Source organism: Schistocerca serialis, chromosome 4 (genome assembly GCF_023864345.2).
Source record: "Schistocerca serialis cubense isolate TAMUIC-IGC-003099 chromosome 4, iqSchSeri2.2, whole genome shotgun sequence".
NCBI classification, from domain to species: Eukaryota; Metazoa; Arthropoda; class Insecta; order Orthoptera; family Acrididae; genus Schistocerca; species Schistocerca serialis.
This window is the reverse complement of record NC_064641.1, coordinates 122,921,894-122,940,531: the sequence shown is the minus strand read 5'-3', so window position 1 is coordinate 122,940,531 and position 18,638 is coordinate 122,921,894. Positions and strand designations below refer to the sequence as shown.

The window sequence follows — 18,638 nt, the reverse complement described above, 5'->3', positions numbered from 1 at the left end:
GATTTCAATGAGGGACCATCAACAAGTGTCAGCGTGCGGACAGTTCAACGAAATATCACCGATATAGGCTTTCGGAACCAAAAGCCCACTCGTTCACCCCTGATGACTGCTCGACACAATGCTTTACACCTCGCCTAGCCACGTCAACACCGACATTGGACTTTTGGTGACTGGAAATATTTTGTCTTGTCGGACGATTCTAGTTTCAAATTGTATCAAGCGGATGGACGTATAGAAGTATGGAGACAACCTCATGAATCCATGGACCCTGCATGTCATCAGGGAACTCTTCAAGCTGGTGGAGGCTCTGTAATGGCGTGGGGTGTGTGCAGATGGAGTGATATGGGACCCCGTATGTCTACATATGACTGTGACAGGTGACACGTACTTGAGCATCCTGACTGATCACCTGCATCCATTCATGTCCATTGTGCATTCCGACGAATTTGGGCAATTCCAACAGGACAATGCAGCATCCCACACATCCAGAATGCTGCAGAGTGGCCCCAGGAACATTCTTCTGAGTTTAAACACATCCGCTGGCCAGCAGACACCACAGACATGAACATTATAGAGCATATATGGGACGCCTTGCAACGTTCTGTTCAGAAGAGATCTCCACCCCGTCGTACTCTTACGGATTTATGGACAGCCCTGCGGGGTTGATGTTGTCAGTTCCCTCCAGCACTACTTCAGACATTAGTCGAGTCCGTGCCACGTCGTGATGCGGCACGTGTGCGCGTTGGCGGGGGCTCTACACGATATTAGGCAGGTGTACCAATTTCTTTGGCTCTTCGGTGTATTTACTGATTTGACGGGTGGGGGGGTGGGGGGTGGGGGGGGTGGTAGGGGGCAGGGACTAATCAATGAACTGCCAATCCAAACAAATACTTTATTTCTTCAGATAAGAGCTCGCTTCGTTGGGCTTCTTTCTAGGCATGTGACAGGTATGCCAGCCAGAATACTGGTGCACGCCTGGTTGTAGTACGCTGCTCGCTCACCTGTGCCGAGCACTCCGACCACCCGCATGCCGTACTCCAGGAGGTCGAGGCGCTTCTCCGGCACGCGGTCCCGCACCATCTGCAGCACGATTCCCACGGCCACGTGGTACTGCAGCGGGTACGTGAACAGCACCGCCAGTCCTATCAGGATCTTCACCGCTTGCGCCAGTCTGCAAAACAACGGAAATATCACTACAGCCAGGAGTGCTGCGACCAACCGAGATGGAAATACCTTTTCTGTGTAAGTTCTCATTAGACACACATAGCTCAACTGCAAGTACGAGGAAAGGCAATATTCACCTCATGCATAGGGACAGATATATAAGTTTGAAAGATCACTGCATAGAAAAATTTTCATTAATGGTTACTAATTTGTAATGTGAGATGCTCACTGCCTAACTGTTACATGTATTTCGACGCTAGGGGCGATGTCAGTGCCATCTACCGGCCACTGCTTGTAAGCATCACAAATGCTGAAGTTGTAAATTGTGTCTGTAGGTGCTTGAAACTGAAGGGCTACACATTTCAGTTTGGAAGAAGCTGTTTGGTACTGCACACTGCACTACAACACAGTTATAATACTCAGACTGTTACGGTTCGAATAGGGATTCAGTCATAACTTGTAAGATCAGTGGCACATAGGCAAGAACAATAACAGTCAATGTTAGGAAGTCAACAGCTGTTTAGCCGGCCACTGTGGCCTAGCGGTTCTAGGCGCTACAGTCTGGAACCGCGCGACCGCTACGGTCACAGGTTAGAATCCTGCCTCGGGCAGGGATGTGTGTGATGTCCTTAGGTTAGTTAGGTTTAAGTAGTTCTAAGTTCTAGGGGACTGCTGACTTCAGAAGTTAAGTCCCATAGTGCTCAGAGCCATTTGTACCATTTTTTTCAACAGCTGTTCACCTCAGATATTTCCAGAACGATTTAAAATACCTGAATTCTGTTTCCATCCAGATGAATAGTGAGAAGGTCCTCATTTAAAGAGGCATACTCTTTTATGATAGCTATATTAATTTCAAAAATATGTTTTTCCAACTTGCCTATTAAAATAAAAAATTTGAAAATTTGTGGTAAGACCTTATGGTACCGAACTGCTGAGGTCATCGGACCCTAATCTTACACATTACTTAATCGAATACACAGAGTTACGCTAAGTACAACACACACACACACGCCCGGGGGACGACTCGAACCTCCGACGGGGGCAGCCGAGCGAACCGTGACCACACGCCTGAGACCGAGCGGCTACACCGCGGGGCTTAAAATAGAATTATACTAATTTCTGCTGCTAGTATAGTAGTTTTAAAAGAGATGAATCGAACGACATTTTACTCTTAAAAATGCAATGACTAATTTAAGAGAAGTGCAGTATTTCAAACCTACAATCTGTTTGTTTTGTCCATGAAGTCGATAGCTGCCTTATGCGGAAGTTTGCGTTTTCGTGCCCAAGTAAGGAAATACGTCACGTGGGACAAGGAGGAAACGGTACTGCACCGCCAGGATATCGGTATGAAAGGTGCGCAGAGGAAATATCGCAGTCTTTATGTGTAGGTCGTTCACGTGTTCGAGTGCCGATACTACGAAATAATTAATGTTCGTCACGATTCCAGATATGTTATTTCTTCGCGGATAATCGAGAAGTAACGCGAAGAGGATTTTTCACGCAAAAGTATCCAGGTAGAAGGTGTCCAATTAGACTGACGGTTCAGCGAATGTGCAAGAAACTGTTACTGGACAAGTCCTGGAATACTACACACAGGACGAGGAGCAAGTCTAGAACGAGTGGAGTGAACGAAATAGATGTTCTAGCAGCTGTTTTTAAAAGAAACCGCGTGCACGAAAGAAATTGTGAGTGCCTCTAGTGTACGTGAACCCAGAATACGTATTTTAGCTTCCATCTGTACCACGTGTCACTTCATCAGCAGATCAACAGCGGGATTTTACGAGACGATTGGAATTCAGTCGCTCGATCCTGATAAGACATTATGACAGTAAGTTTTTTCGTCAAGTAATTCTCGTTAACGATGAGGCCACCTTTTCATATCATGCAGCGCCGTTGACAATCGGCAGTTAGAGCCAACACGGCCGACCCTACGCAGTATTCTCACCGGGAAGCGATACATGAGCGTCGAGAAGGTTCTGGATGCGTGGGCGGAGGAATATTGTCTCAAATTCTCCAACTTACGATGTAGATAACTTGCGAGAACGACTCTTCACTGGAAGTATGGGACCGACATTTTTCCGGATAAGAGAGAGATGCAAAGCAATTTGAAGCACTTTCAGGTCTAACGAGCGTTCTTTTTGTAATTGAAGAGCAGGACCAGAGGCATCATAAAGGAATTAATTTTATACCACACCAAAGGTGCCCATAGAAAAAGATCTAGTAGAAATAATAGTTACACCTTACTGAAACGAGATTATAAGTAGGGGTGCCATTAGTTTCCGGGGAGAAGGCACCCCCCCCCCCCCTTTTGTGTGCAAGTCCTTTTGACACTGCCGGCGTCGAAATTTTACTTGCCAAACTTATTAGCCTCCATTTCTCGCCAACTGCACTGCAATGGTTTCACTCGTACCTGATGTCTTGCCAGCAATGCTTCACGTCTAGCGCCATAAAATGACAGTGGAGGCAGATGGTATCAGCTATCCTCCTGGGCTCGTTATTATCTCCTATATTTGTTTCAGTATATGACAACGATGAGTTATCAGTTTTGTCCTACTGCAAATACCACACGTACACTGATGACCTCCAGTCTTATCTAAGCGCAAAACCAACAAAACGGTTATCGAGAATCTCAACACCGACCTGTGTGCACTGTCGAAACGGGTACAGGACGGGTGGTTAAAGCTCAACCCATCTAAAACGTAATCGATATTACTTGGCCACTCTACGCTTATTAGGACGAAATGTCGGAAATCTGCGCCGCCTTTAATGCTGAGTGGAACAAATATCGAGATTTCTTCTTCAGCAAAAAGTCTAGGAGTAATAAAAGATGAAAATTTAAATTGGACCGAGAACTAAGCTGCAGTGCTCAAGAGGGTATCAGCATCTATCCATGATCTACAAAAATAAAAAAAATCTCTTCCCTCTTGACCTGAAAAAGAAACTTGTACAAATACTTATACTTCCAACTATTGACTACAGGAATGGTTTCTTCCAAGGCCTTCGTCAGCAAAGCTCACGTCACCTGGAAATGGCAATGGAAGCCTGTGTTACTTAAATCTGTAATGTTTGGCTCTCGGATCACATGTTACCATCATATGAACAGCAATCGTGGCTGCGTGCTGGAAAGCGCAAAGGTTTCCATACCCTCTGCCTTCTCTACTGTCTCATCAACATAAACTGTCCCCCACATCTGTCCTCGGCCTTAACGCTCTTGTGTGAAGAACACGGCAGAAGCTGACGGTCCCATCAGAGCAAGATACTCTCTGACACACTGCGTCGTTCAACAACTTTCGTGAAGTCCTTCTCATTAGCAGGAACCTAGCTCTGGAATAAAATCTGAAGCTTCAGAAGATAGTTAATAAAATATCTACTAATGCAACACTAAGTATCATCGCTGTTCCTGTAAGCATTTGTTACCCCTGTAAATACTTTCTCATTAGAACACATACATTTTGTACACCTATAAATTATTTTTATATCTGTCACTATCATTATGGTTATTATTGACATTATTATTATCATTATTAGTGGGAGCAGCAGCAGCAGCAAACGCAGTATAAGGACTGCCAGTATTAATTTTATCGGTTCGCAGCAGGTTTTATATACTCATATCGTCACTATAGACACTTAAATCGTTTTAATGCTATATGAATTTGGATTCCGTAGAAATGTTGGAACACCTAAGGCAATACTGACCCTACGACTCATCTTAGAAAATAGATTAAGGAAAGTCAAACCTACGTTTCTAGCATTTGTTGACTTAGAGAAAGCTTTTGAAGACGTTGACTGGAATACTCTCTTTCAAATTCCGAAGGTGTCAGGGGTAAAATACAGGGAGCGAAAGGCTACTTACAATTTGTACAGAAACCTGATGGCAGTTATAAGAATTGAGGTGCATGAAAGGGAAGCAGTGGTTGGGAAGGGAATGAGACAGGGTTGTAGCCTATTCCCGATGTAATTCAATCTGTATATTGAGCAAGCAGTAAAGGAAACAAAAGAAAAATTCGGAGTAGGTATTAAAACCCATGTAGAAGAAATAAAAACTTTGAGGTTCACCGATGACATTGTAATTGTGTCAGAGACAGCAAAGGACCTGATAGAGTAGCTGAACGGAATGGACAGTGTCTTGAAAGGAGGATATAAGATGAACATCAACAAAAGCAAAACGAGGATAATGGAATGTAGTCGCATTAAATCGGATGATGCTGCGGGAATTATATTAGGAAATGAGACGCTTAAAGTAGTAAATGAGTTTTGCTATTTGGGGAGCAAAACAACTGATGATGGTTGAAGTAGAGAGGATATAAAATGTAGACTGGCAATGGCAAGGAAAGTGTTTCTGAAGAAGAGAAATTTGTTAATATTGAGTATAGATTTAAGTGTCACGAAGTCGTTTCTGAAAATATTTGTATGGAGTGTAGCCACGTATGGAAGTGAAACGTGGACGATTAGTAGTTTAGACAAGAAGAGAATAGAAGCTTTAGAAATCTGGTGCTACAGAAGAATGCAGAAGATTAGATCGTAGATGGTTCAAATGGTTCAAATGGCTCTGAGCACTATGGGACTTAACATCTGAAGTCAACAGTGCCCTAGAACGTCGAACTACTTAAACCTAACTAACCTAAGGACATCACACACATCTATGCCCGAGGCAGGGTTCGAACCTGCCACCGTAGCAGTCGCGTGGTTCCGAACTGAAGCGCCTTGAACCGCTCGGCCACCGCGGCCGCCAGATGGGTAGATCACATAACTAATGAGGAGGTATTGAATAGAACTGGAGAGAAGAGAAATTTGTCGCACAACTTGACTACAAGAAGGAATCGGTTGGTATGGCATATTCTGAGGCATCAAGGGATCACCAGTTTGGTATTGGAGGGCAGCATGGAGGCTAAAAATCGTAGAGAGAGCAAGAGTTGAATACACTAAGCAGTTTCAGAAGGATGTACGTTGCAGTAGGTACTGGGAGATGAAGAAGCTTGCACAGGATAGAGTAGCATGGCGAGCTGCATCAAACCAGTCTCTGGACTGAAGACCACAACCATAACAATGAGTATTATAGATTTAATTCCTAGGTAACTATGATGTAAAAAAGTACTTTATGGGTGAAATTCTTGTCCGATGTAAGATATACGATTAAATAAATAAATAAACGACGACGGAATGGAACAATTATACTGAAATTAATGATGGAAAGAACAATTGAATAGCAACAAGATGCCCCATGGCAGTATTGCTGGCGGTGTTTCATTCCAGCAGCAACCATAGTTCCCTGGTATTAGCGATAGGAACGCCGCTTTGCAGACTGACTTACGTCTCAAATGCATGTCGGACGAGCTAGTGACTCTTGATGCCGTCTTCCTGACATAATCGAAATCGCTGGATGGCGAAGACTGACGTAAAGAGATTTTGCGAGCCATATAAAAGCTGTAAATTCCGTGTGGCAGGACTATGATTTGGTTCTCTCTTTTCTGGCGCAAGGCACAGTGGTAGTAGGGGAAGATCTTTGTTCCACACTAAGCTGACAAAAGTCGTGGGATGACTCCTGATATCGTGTCGGATCTTTTTTTTTTTTTTTCACTTGCCGCCCTGATTTTACGACCCACCACCTAATTGCTTATGTGGGTCTTTATTGACCACTTAGCGGTCGGTATATGGGTGCTGATATGGCTGAACCTCCACACCAGACCCCACATCCGATCGCACTGTTGCCCATGTCCCGCCACGTGGAGGCGGGTCACAGTTGGTCGTGTTTTGTTTTATCTCTTTTATTTTGTTTTCTTTTACTTGGTTATCTTTGTTTGCTGTTTATCTTTCTTTTCTTTATGACAGCTTTCCCAAACCGTCAAACTGTTTAACAAAAATTTACAAGAAGTTTAAATTTTGAAAAAGAAATACAAAAATATAGTTTAGAATGGAGAGGAGAAAAGAAGATAGGAGAAGAAGAAGTTTATAGTCCCTCCACCCTGGGCAACTGAGGATGAAAGTCTTGGAATTAGTCGCCAAGCCATTGATCCTCAGTCTCCAGTCCTTAGCTTACCGTCGGATCTCCACTTTCCCGGCACAGTGCAGCAACTCGACGTGGCGTGGACTCAACAAGTCGTCGGAAGTCCCCTGCAGAAATATCGAGCCTTGCTGCCTCTATAGCCGTATATAATTGCGAAAGTGTTCCAGGTGCGAGGTTTTCTGCACGAACTACCCTCTTGATTCTGTCCCATAAATGTCCGATGGGATTCCTGTGGGCTACCTAGGTGGCTCGAATTTTCCAAATTTTCTTCAAACCAGTCGCGAAAAAATGTGACCTGGCCATAATTCCATAGTTGTTTGAGAACATGAAGTCCATGAATGCCTGCAAATGGTCTCCAAATAACCGAACATAACCATTCCTGTCAATGATCGTAGATTCAGTTGGAGCAGAGGACCCAGTCTATTCCTGTAAACAGAGCCCACACCATAATGGAGTCACCAACAGCTTGCACAGTGCCTTGTTGCCAACTTTCGACCTTAGATTCGTGGGATCTATGCTGCACTCAACCCCATCGTCAGCTCTTTCCAACAGAAATAGGGACTCGTCCGACCAGGCCACGGTGTTCCAGTACTCTAGGGCCCAACCGATATGATCACGGGCCTAGAAGAGGCGCTGAAGGCGATACCGTGCTGTTAACAGAGGCACTAGCGTTGACCTTTTGCTGTCGTAGCCCATTAGCGCCGAATTTCGCTGCACTGTCCTGATACATTAGTCGTACGTTCCCCATTGATTTCTGTGGTTATTTCACGAACTGTTGCTTGTCTGTTAGCACTGAGAACGCTACGCAAACCTCGCTGCTCTCGGTTTTTAAGTGAAGGCCTCGGCCATCGTGTTGTCAGTGGTGAGAGCTAATGCTGAAATTCGATATTCTCAGCACACACTTGGCCCCTTGGACCTCGGAGTATTGAGTTCACTAACGATTTTCGAAATGGAATGTCCCACGCATCTAGTTCCAAATACCATTTCGCGCTCAAAGTCCGACATATCTTGTTGTGTGGCCGTAATCACGGCGGATATTTTTTCACATGAATCACCAGAGTACAAATGACAGCTCCGTCAACGTACTGCCCTTCATACTTTGTGTACGCGATACTACCGCGTTCTGTATACGTGCATATCGCTACCCCATGACTTTCGTCGCTTCAGTGTATGTATTCTTTTAAAAAGCCATCCTGCTACAGAGTAAATGAGTTCTTGTCAGAAAATAAACTTGTACTGATTGTTCCAAAGATGGAAACATGTCCCTGACGAAAGCAATTGTACTAAAGCAGCTGTTTTTCCCGTCTGTAAGAGATGGAAAAAAACCACCGTGGTACAACAACCGAGTCAGAAAACTGCTGCGGAAGCAAAGGGAACTTCACAGCAAATATAAACATAGCCAAAGCCTTGCGGACAAACAAAAATTACGTGAAGCGAAATGTAGTGTGAGGAGGGCTATGCAAAAGGCGTTCAATGAATTCGAAACTAAAGTTCTATGTACTGAATTGGCAGAAAATCCTAAGAAATTTTGGTCTTATGTCAAAGCGGTAGCTGGATCAAAACAAAATGTCCAGATACTCTGTGATCAAAATGGTACTGAAACAGAGGATGACAGACTAAAGGCCGAAATACTAAATGTCTTTTTCCAAAGCTGTTTCACAGAGGAAGACTGCACTGTAGTTCCTTCTCTAGATTGTCGCACAGATAACAAAATAGTAGATATCGAAATAGACGACAGAGGGATAGATAAACAATTAAAATTGCTCAAAAGAGGAAAGGCCGCTGGACCTGATGGGATACCAGTTCGATTTTACACAAAGTACGCGAAGGAACTTGCCCCCCTTCTTGCAGCGGTGTACCGTAGGTCTCTAGAAGAGCGTAGCGTTCCAAAGGATTGGAAAAGGGCACAGGTCATCCCCGTTTTCAAGAAGGGACGTCGAACAGATGTGCAGAACTATAGACCTATATCTCTAACGTCGATCAGTTGTAGAATTTTGGAACACGTATTATGTTCGAGTATAATGACTTTTCTGGAGACTAGAAATCTACTCTGTAGGAATCAGCATGGGTTTCGAAAAAGACGATCGTGTGAAACCCAGCTCGCGCTATTCGTCCACGAGACTCAGAGGGCCATAGACACGGGTTCACAGGTAGATGCCGTGTTTCTTGACTTCCGTAAGGCGTTCGATACAGTTCCCCACAGTCGTTTAATGAACAAAGTAAGAGCATATGGACTATCAGACCAATTGTATGATTGGATTGAAGAGTTCCTAGACAACAAAACGCAGCGTGTCATTTTCAATGGAGAGAAGTCTTCCGAAGTAAGAGTGATTTCAGGTGTGCTGCAGGGGAGTTTCGTAGGACCGTTGCTATTCACAATATACATAAATGACCTTGTGGATGACATCGGAAGTTCACTGAGGCTTTTTGCGGATGATGCTGTGGTATATCGAGAGGTTGTAACAATAGAAAATTGTACTGAAATGCAGGAGGATCTGTAGCGAGTTGACGCATGGTGCAGGGAATGGCAATTGAATCTCAATGTAGACAAGTGTAATGTGCTGCGAATACATAGAAAGAAAGATCCCTTATCATTTAGCTACAATATAGCAGGTCAGCAACTGGAAGCAGTTAATTCCATAAATTATCTGGGAGTACGCATTAGGTGGGATTTTAATTGGAATGATCATATAAAGTTGATCGTTGGTAAAGGAGATGCCAGACTGAGATTCATTGGAAGAATCCTAAGGAAATGCAATCCGAAAACAAAGGAAGTAGGTTACAGTACGCTTGTTCGCCCACTGCTTGAATACTGCTCAGCAGTGTGGGATCCGTACCAGATAGGGTTGATAGAAAAGATAGAGAAGTTCCAACGTTGAGCAGCGCGCTTCGTTACAGGATTATTTAGTAATCGCGAAAGCGTTACGGAGATGATAGATAAACTCCTGTGGAAGACTCTGCAGGAGAGACGCTCAGTAGCTCGGTACGGGCTTTCGTTGAAGTTTCGAGAACATACCTTCACCGAGGAGTCAAACAGTATATTGCTCCCTCCTACATATATCTCACGAAGAGACCATGAGGATAAAATCAGAGAGATTAGAGCCCACACAGAGGCATACCGACAATCCTTCTTTCCACGAACAATACGAGACTGGAATAGAAGGGAGAACCGATAGAGGTACTCAAGGTACCCTCCGCCACACACCGTCAGGTGGCTTGCGGAGTATGGATGTAGATGCAGATGTGTTACTGAGATAGCGCATCGCTGATCGTCCTTTGAGAAAACTACAAACAGGTAGTCCTTGCTGGAACCGAGACCTCCAGTGAGCGGGGTAAGACGCAACCTAAGGTAAGTGCGTCTAATTTCAGGTTTATTAGGATGCTATCTGGTCTCTATCTTCGTCGAAAGGGTGCATATTGGTGTTTCTGTCACTCAACATGTTTCACAGGACTGAACACGCAATAGTATAAAGTGATCCCCGACAGGGGCAGCACCTGGGTAATCTTGCATCCTCTACAAACATGAGGTTGATTAGGCTGCCCGTACCGATTTGTTTTGTGCGTCCCTCAATGTTATACCTCTCTTTCATAAACCATGCGCGGGATTTAAAAGAAGAAAAGAAAAAGGAACAGGACCTTTCTGTAGGTAATTTAATGTAGTGTAGTTTTCGAGTTATTCAAGAAAGACGTACGAAAGTCTTCATACGCGTCACTTTCCCCAATAATATGGTTCAAATGGCTCTGAACACTATGGGACTTAACATCGGAGGTCATCAGTCCCCTAGAATGTAGAACTACTTAAACATAACTAACCTAAGGACATCACACGCATCCATGTTCGAGGCCGGATTCGAACCTGCGACCGTAGAAGCAGCGCGGTTCCGGACTGAAGTGCCTAGAACCGCTCGGCAACAGTGGCCAGCAAAATGTACCCAAATACAGAATATAAACACATTAAATTTCCCACATAACGGTCCTGTTCACTTTTTTTGTATTCGAATAATAGTTTAGGAGTGCTTTATGAAAGCCAGATATACACTGGAGACACAAAGGAACTGGTACACCTCCCTAATATCGTGTAGGGCCCCCGCTAGCACGTAGAAGTGCCGCAACACGAAATGGCATGGACTCGACTAATATCTGAAGTAGTGCTGCAGGGAACTGACACCGTTAATCCTGCAGGACTATCCGTAAATCCGTACAAGTACGAGGGGGTGGAGATCTCTTCTGAACAGCATGCTGGAAGGCATCCCACAAATGCTCCATATTGTTCATGTCTGGGGAGTCTGATGGCCAGTGGAAGTGTTGAAACTTAGACTACTGTCCCTGGAACCACTCTGTAGCAATTCTTGAAGTGTGGGGTGTCGCATTGTGGTGCTGGAACTGCTCAAATCTGTCTAAATGAACAATGGACATGAGGTGATCAGACATGATGCTTACGTACGAGTCACCTGTCAGAGTTGTATCTAGACATGTGAGGGGTTCCATATCGCTCCAATTGCACATGCCACACACTATTACAGAGCTCCACCAGCTTGAACAATCCCCTGCTGACGTGCATGGTCCATGGATTCCTGAGGCTGGCTCCATTCGTACACGCCCATCCGCTCGATACAATTTGAAAAGAGACTCGTCCGACCAGGCAACATGTTTCCAGTCATCAATAGTCCAATGTCGGTGTTGACGGGCACAGGCGAGGCGTAAAGCTTTGTGTCGTGCACTCATCAAGGGTAGACGAGTGTGCCTTCGGCTCGGAAAGCCCATATCAATGATGTTTCTTCGATTGGTTCGCACGCTGACACTTGATGGCACAGCATTGAAATCTGCAGCAATTTGCTGAAGGGTTCCACTTCTGTCACGTTCAAAGATTGTCTTTAGCCGCCGTTGGTCCCGTTCTTGCAGTATGTTTTCCCGGCCGCAGCGATGTGGCAGATTTTATGTTTTACTGGATTTCCGAAATTCGCGGTACGCTCGTGAAATGGTCGTACGGGAAATTCCCCACTTCATCGCTACCTCGAAGATGCTGTCTCCCATCGCTCGTACGCCGACTACCACGTTGAAACTCACTTAAATCTTGATAACCCGCCATTGTAGCACAGTAACCGAACTAACAAGTGCGCCAGACACTTTTTGTCTTGTATAGGTGTTCTGCGTCTACGTACACACTCCACAAGTGTGGCGGAGGACATCCTGTAGCACTATTAGTCATTTCATTTCCTTAGAGTGAAGTAAAAGAGACTGTCTATATGCCTCCGTATGAGCCCTAACTTCTCGTATCTTGTCTTCGTTTTCCTTACATGAAATGTATGTTCACACAGGAGAATCCTGCAGGCGGCTTCAAATGTCGCTTCTCTATTCTAAATAATCTTCCCCGAAAGGAACATCATGTTCCCCCTAGGGATTCCCATTTGAGTTCACAAAGCAAGTTCGTAGCACTTGCATGTTGCTTGGACCTACCGAAAACAAAACTAGCAGCTCCCCTCTGAACTGCTTCGATGTATTCTTTAATGCTACCTGCTACGGATTCTAAACTTCGAGCTATATTCAAGAATAGGCCGTACAAGCGTCCTATATGCGGTCTCCTTTCGAGACGAACCACACTTTCCTAGAATTTTCCCAGTAAACCGAAGTCGACTATTCGCCTTCCCTACCACAGTCCTCACATGCTATTTCCATTTCACATCGCTTTGCAACGTTATACCGAGATATTTAAACGACGTGGCTGTGTCAAGCAGGACACTGCTAACGCTGCATCTGAACATTACTTGTTTTTTTTTTCCCAGTCATCTGCGTCAACTTACATTTTTTCTTTTAATTTTATAACTTGCTCTCATTCACCACAACAACTAGAAATTTTGTCTAAGTGATGTTCTGTCTCCTACAGTCACTGATCTTCGACACCTTGCCGTATGCCACAGTATCATCAGCAAACAAACGCAGATTGCGGCCCACCCCGTCCGCCATATCATCTATATATACAGAAAATAGTAACGGCCCTCTGATGAACACTCGCCATAGAAGATAACATACTAAGTTTTATTATTTAAGAAGTTTTCGAACTATTCACATATCTGGGAACGTATTCCCTTTGCTTGTACCTTCGTTAATAGTCTGCAGTGGGGTGCCAAGTTAAATGCTTTTCGGAAATATAGGAATATAAAACTGTCTGTTGCCCTTCATCCATAGTTCGCAGTGCATTGTGTGAGAAAAGGACAAATTGCGTTTCACGCGAGTGATACTTTATAAAATCGGGCTGATTCGTGTGCGTAAGCTTTTCCGTCTGGAGGAAATTTATGTTCGAACTGAGAATATGTTCAAGACTTCTGCAGCAATGCCATGTTAAGGACATTGGCCTGTAATTTTGCGGGTCCGTTCTTTAGCCATTCTTATGCACAGGAGTCACCTGCGCATTTTCACATTCTCTTACGACTTTGCGCTCGATGACAGTTTCCGACCGCAGCGCCGTATTCTGCCTGTTTACATATATCGCTGTATTTGAATACGTAGTTTCTTTGTCACTTCACAGTAACGTTGCTGGTTGCATAAAACTACATCGATAGGGGCAGCTGAATCAGCTAGTGTAAGCGCGAACCAACAAAATATACGAAACTGCTCGGTATAGCGAACAATGTCATAACTGCCACGTATTTTAGGGTGGCGCCCCTACTGCACAGGAATAGATTGCACTATGACGTCGTGGTATAGCTGAGAACAGAGATGGAAGACTACCGACCGCTCGTCGACGGGCAGGTTGAGGGTGATGCTGCCCGCGGTGCCCTCCCCGTATGTGACGTAGCCGAAGAAGCCGATGAGGGCGTACAGCGAGACAACGACCGCCATGGCGATGTTGAGAACGCCTCCCAATCCCAGGAAGTGCTGCGGAAGCCTCATCTCGTTCTCCACCGGCATCACCTGCAAAGATATCATCACACACTCAGTGTGTTTCTGAACTGCTGTGGTTGCTGCAGCCTGCGGAATGTTACGCACCTCATGTCTCTGTTACGACCGGCTCCACAGAGACTAGGTAATTATTTAACTCATCTTCCATACATCAAATGCACGATTTACACGGAAATGACATGCGGTGTATCACATTACAGGCTAAAAGTACAGGATACCTCAGGCGTGTTTGGAAGCAACCATTTAGCTGGTACTAAATAACTCTATGGTACAAATAAAATGCAAATAAATATATTAGTCTTCAAAAATATTAACATTATAAATGAAATATATATGAATTTAACAATTCTCGTTTAACATTCGCCCGCATCTCGTGGTCGTGCGGTAGCGTTCTCGCTTCCCACGCCTGGGTTCCCGGGTTCGATTCCCGGCGGGGTCAGGGATTTTCTCTGCCTCGTGATGGCTGGGTGTTGTGTGATGTCCTTAGGTTAGTTAGGTTTAAGTAGTTCTAAGTTCTAGGGGACTGATGACCATAGATGTTAAGTCCCATAGTGCTCAGAGCCATTTAACATTCCATCGACAACGTCGTCATTAGAGAAATTTAACAATGAATGGAAACGCTTTATTCTAGCTTTAAATTTTAAAAAAACCGCAACAGAATGAGAGCTGGTGGACGGAAGGAACAACTGAAGATTTAAATTTTGTTTTACTAGACATTATACCTCCCAACGCTCACGCCATCTTCCGATCCACTAGAAACCAAAGGAGTTCAAAATGGTTCAAATGGCTCTGAGCACTATGGGACTTAACTTCAGAGGTCATCAGTGCCCTAGAACTTAGAACTACTTAAACCTAACTAACTTATGGACATCACACATCCATGCCTGAGGCAGAATTCTAACCTGCGCCGTAGCGGTCGCGCGGTTCCACACTGTAGCACCTAGAACCGCTCGGCCACCCTGGCCGGCAAACCAAAAGAGTACTTTCATTCCTTGGCCCATATATCGTAGAAGACACACACTGAAGCGCCAAAGGAACTGGTGTAGGCATGCGTATTCTAATACAGAGGTATGAAAAAAGGCACAATATTGCGCTGCAGTCGGTAACGCCTATATAAGACGAGTGTCTGGCGCAGTTGTTAGGCCGTTTACAGCTGCCACAACGGTAGGTTATCAAGACGGGACACAACATCTCCGAGGTAGCAATGAAGTGGGAATTTTCCCGTACGATCATTTCACGAGTGTACCGTGAATATCAGGAATCCGGTAAAACATCAAATTTCCGACATCGCTGCGGCCCGAAAAAGATCCTGCAACAACGGGACCAACGACGACTGAAGAGAATCGTTCCACGTGACACAAGGGCAGCCCTCCCGCAAACTGCTTCAGATTTCAGTATTGAGCTATCAACGTCAGCGTGTGAACCATTCAACAAAACATCATCGTTATCGGTTTTCGGAGGCGAAGGCCCACTCGTGTATCCTTGATGACTACACGACACAAAACTTTACTGCCCTCTGGTTGCCATTCTGCATACCAGAATACTTCAATTCTAATCATTTACTTACCTGCTGATAGGAGTTACGTGGTAGCTTATGCCTGAAGAGTCATGCAAACTGTATAATGTAATAGTCCATGTGAACAAAGGTATCCGGACACTCAAAAAACATACATTTTTCATATTAGCTTGCATTGTCCTGCCACCTACTGCCAGGTACGCCATATCAGCGACCTCAGTAGTCATTATACATCGTGAGAGAGGAGAAAGGGGCGCTCTGTAGAACATACGGACTTCGAACGTGGTCAGGTGATTGGGTGTCACCTGTGTCATACGTCTGTACGCGAGATTTCCACACTCCTAAACATCCCTAGGTCCACTTTTTCCGATGTGTAGGTGATGTGGAAACGTGAAGGGACACTTACAGCACAAAAGCGTACAGGCCGACCTCGTCTGTTGAATGACAGAGACCGTCGACCCTTAAAGAGGGTAGTAATGTGTAATAGGCAGACAGCTATCCAGACGATCACACAGGAATTCCAAACTACATCAGGATCCACTCCAAGTACTAAGAAAGTTAGGCAGGAGGTGACAAAACTTGGATTTCATGGTCGAGCGGCTGCTCATAGGCCACACATCACGCTGGTAAATGCCAAACGACGCCTCGCTTGGTGTAAGTAGCGTAAACATTGGACGATTGAACAGTCGAAAAACGTTGTGTGGAGTGACGAATCACGGTACACAGTGTGTTGATCCGATGGTACGGTGTGGGTATGGCGAATGCCCGGAGAACTTCATCTGCCAGAGTGTGTAGTTCCAACAGTAAAATTTGGAGGCCGTGGTGTTATGGTGTGGTCGTGTTTTTCATAGAGGGAGCTTGCACCCCTATCACAGGACAGGGCTACATTAATGTTTAAAGCACCTTCTTGCTTCTCACTGTGGAAGAGCAATTCGGGGATGGCGATTGCATCTTTCAACACGATCGAGCACCCGTTCATAATGCATGGCATGTGGCGGAGTGGTTACACGACAATTACATCCCTGAAATGAACTGCCCTGCACTGTCCTGACCTGAATCCTACAGGATATCTTTGGGATATTTTGTAACGCCGACTTCGTGCCAGGCCTCACCGATCGACATCGATATCTCTCCTCAGTGAAGCACTCTGTGAAGAATAGGCTGCCATTCCCCAAGAAAACTTCCAGCACCTGATCGTACGTATGCCTGCGAGAGTGGAAACTCTCGTCAAGGCTAAGGGTGGGCCAACAGCCTACTGAATTATAGCATTACCGTTGGAGGGCGCCACGAACTTGTAAATCATTTTCAGACAGGTGCCCGTATACTTTTGAGCACATAGTGTATGCACATCCCAGTAATCAGCACTGTTGATTCTTTACTGCCAATGATATCACAGCTCATTACTTCTTCTTCTCTTTTCGTTTTATTTTGGTGAGGATGTAACGCCGGAAATGCATATCCTATTTCCATCTATTGTACTATAGATTTTTCCTTATTTTGTTACCTGAAGATATAACATTTCTGTGTCTTTGTATATTGTAACTGTTTTACTGTTTGTATATATATATATATTCGTTCGATAGCATAGTTTTCCCTAGGCCAGACCCAGCGTATAAATATAAATAATATTCACAAAACAAATCAACATAAATGCATATATATATATATATATATATATATATATATATATATATATATATATATGCATTTATGTTGATTTGTTTTGTGAATATTATTTATATTTATACGCTGGGTCTGGCCTAGGGAAAACTATGCTATCGAACGAATACATCGATAGGTCGTGTGGAGAACAAAAGTGTTTAGGATCTTTGGTAGTGTTTACTCTGCCGCGTGGAGCGCGGGAAGAGAGAGAGTCTGGCGGGGGTGGTGCAGTGGAGCAGGTGTGTTGTGTGACGCTCCCGCGAGCTGCCGCGCTTTCGGGGTTTGGCAGCATGTAATTGCGCTCGACTTGCTATGATAGTTTCTGACACGTTGTCGCGGACGGGAAGCATTAGCTGGCACACATCAAGAGCCCGTTTCCGCCAGCATCCAGCTTCTGCAACAGCGACTGCCGACAATGCAATCAACCAACAAGGAAGACTGGAAGCACGTAAAGATTTAGAACTGTATGGCAGACCTCAGTTTTTCAAACTGTTCAAATCACAAAATTACAGCAACGTAGCATGAACCTTTGTTGCTCATTGTCCCAATTGCATTACCAAGCAGGGTCCCTTCCTTTTCCGGAATGAACCCGAGTGTCGTTGAAATTCAAACGCCAGCACCGTTCGATTTCACTGCTTTAATTTCAAAGTTCAGTTAAGGTATTCATAGATGGCTACAATATTTAGATTACACAAGCACAAATTAAGAGTGCGAGTTTTGTCACCGTATTTTAGCTTACCTGTGACTGCAGCTCAGCATCGTACGTACTAAATTTTACTATTGTTAATCGTTCAGAATCATTTAATTCAAGTTCAAAGTTAAATCTCTTATTTCTAAATTGTGTAGATCCAAGTAGCTTTTGAAATGATTGTTGAGGTAGTCCAAGACTAACCGTATTTTACTAAATTTCGAAATGCTTCAGAAACAAAGTTCACTATTAATTTCAGTCACTAAATTAACTTTCAGTTTTCCGGTTTTACTAATTCTTTTGCTAAATTAAGTCAGTGTAGCGAAATTTATTACTTCTGACAAACTTTCAGTTTTCACACTATACGTGTCAGTTGCCACGCTTCTAGTGCTAATTATATGTGTAATAACCTCTCTTTTTCAGTTACTATAGTAATTGTCCTTAGGACTGGCGACCGTAATTTCCCCCAAATCTCAAATATCTAATTACCGCTAGTTAATTGTTAACGTAACGGCCGCACATTTACGTTCTTTATTAACTATACCCCTTTTCAAAATTAATTTCCACCAGTTTTATTTGCATTTTTCCTTTCATTTAGATGTAACCCTTTCCTCCCTCTTTACCGACAGATTAACTTCGGTGAGGATTGCTTTTCCCAAATTTGCATTAGGTACACGCGGTTTAATTTTTCACTGTCATTAAGG

The 18,638-nt window shown here is 44.2% G+C and overlaps 1 protein-coding gene across 1 annotated transcript in view; it reads right to left on the bottom strand.

The window, feature by feature from the left end:
• Positions 1 to 18,638, bottom strand: part of LOC126474310 (proton-coupled amino acid transporter-like protein pathetic) — a 129,911-nt gene that overhangs the window by 3,724 nt on the left and 107,549 nt on the right. The window contains exons 7-8 of the mRNA XM_050101776.1: positions 13,905 to 14,080; positions 1,002 to 1,171 (exon numbers count right to left, since the gene is read on the bottom strand). Of these exons, the coding sequence (XP_049957733.1) occupies positions 1,002 to 1,171; positions 13,905 to 14,080 (346 nt within the window). The remainder of the gene's footprint in view (positions 1 to 1,001; positions 1,172 to 13,904; positions 14,081 to 18,638) is intronic.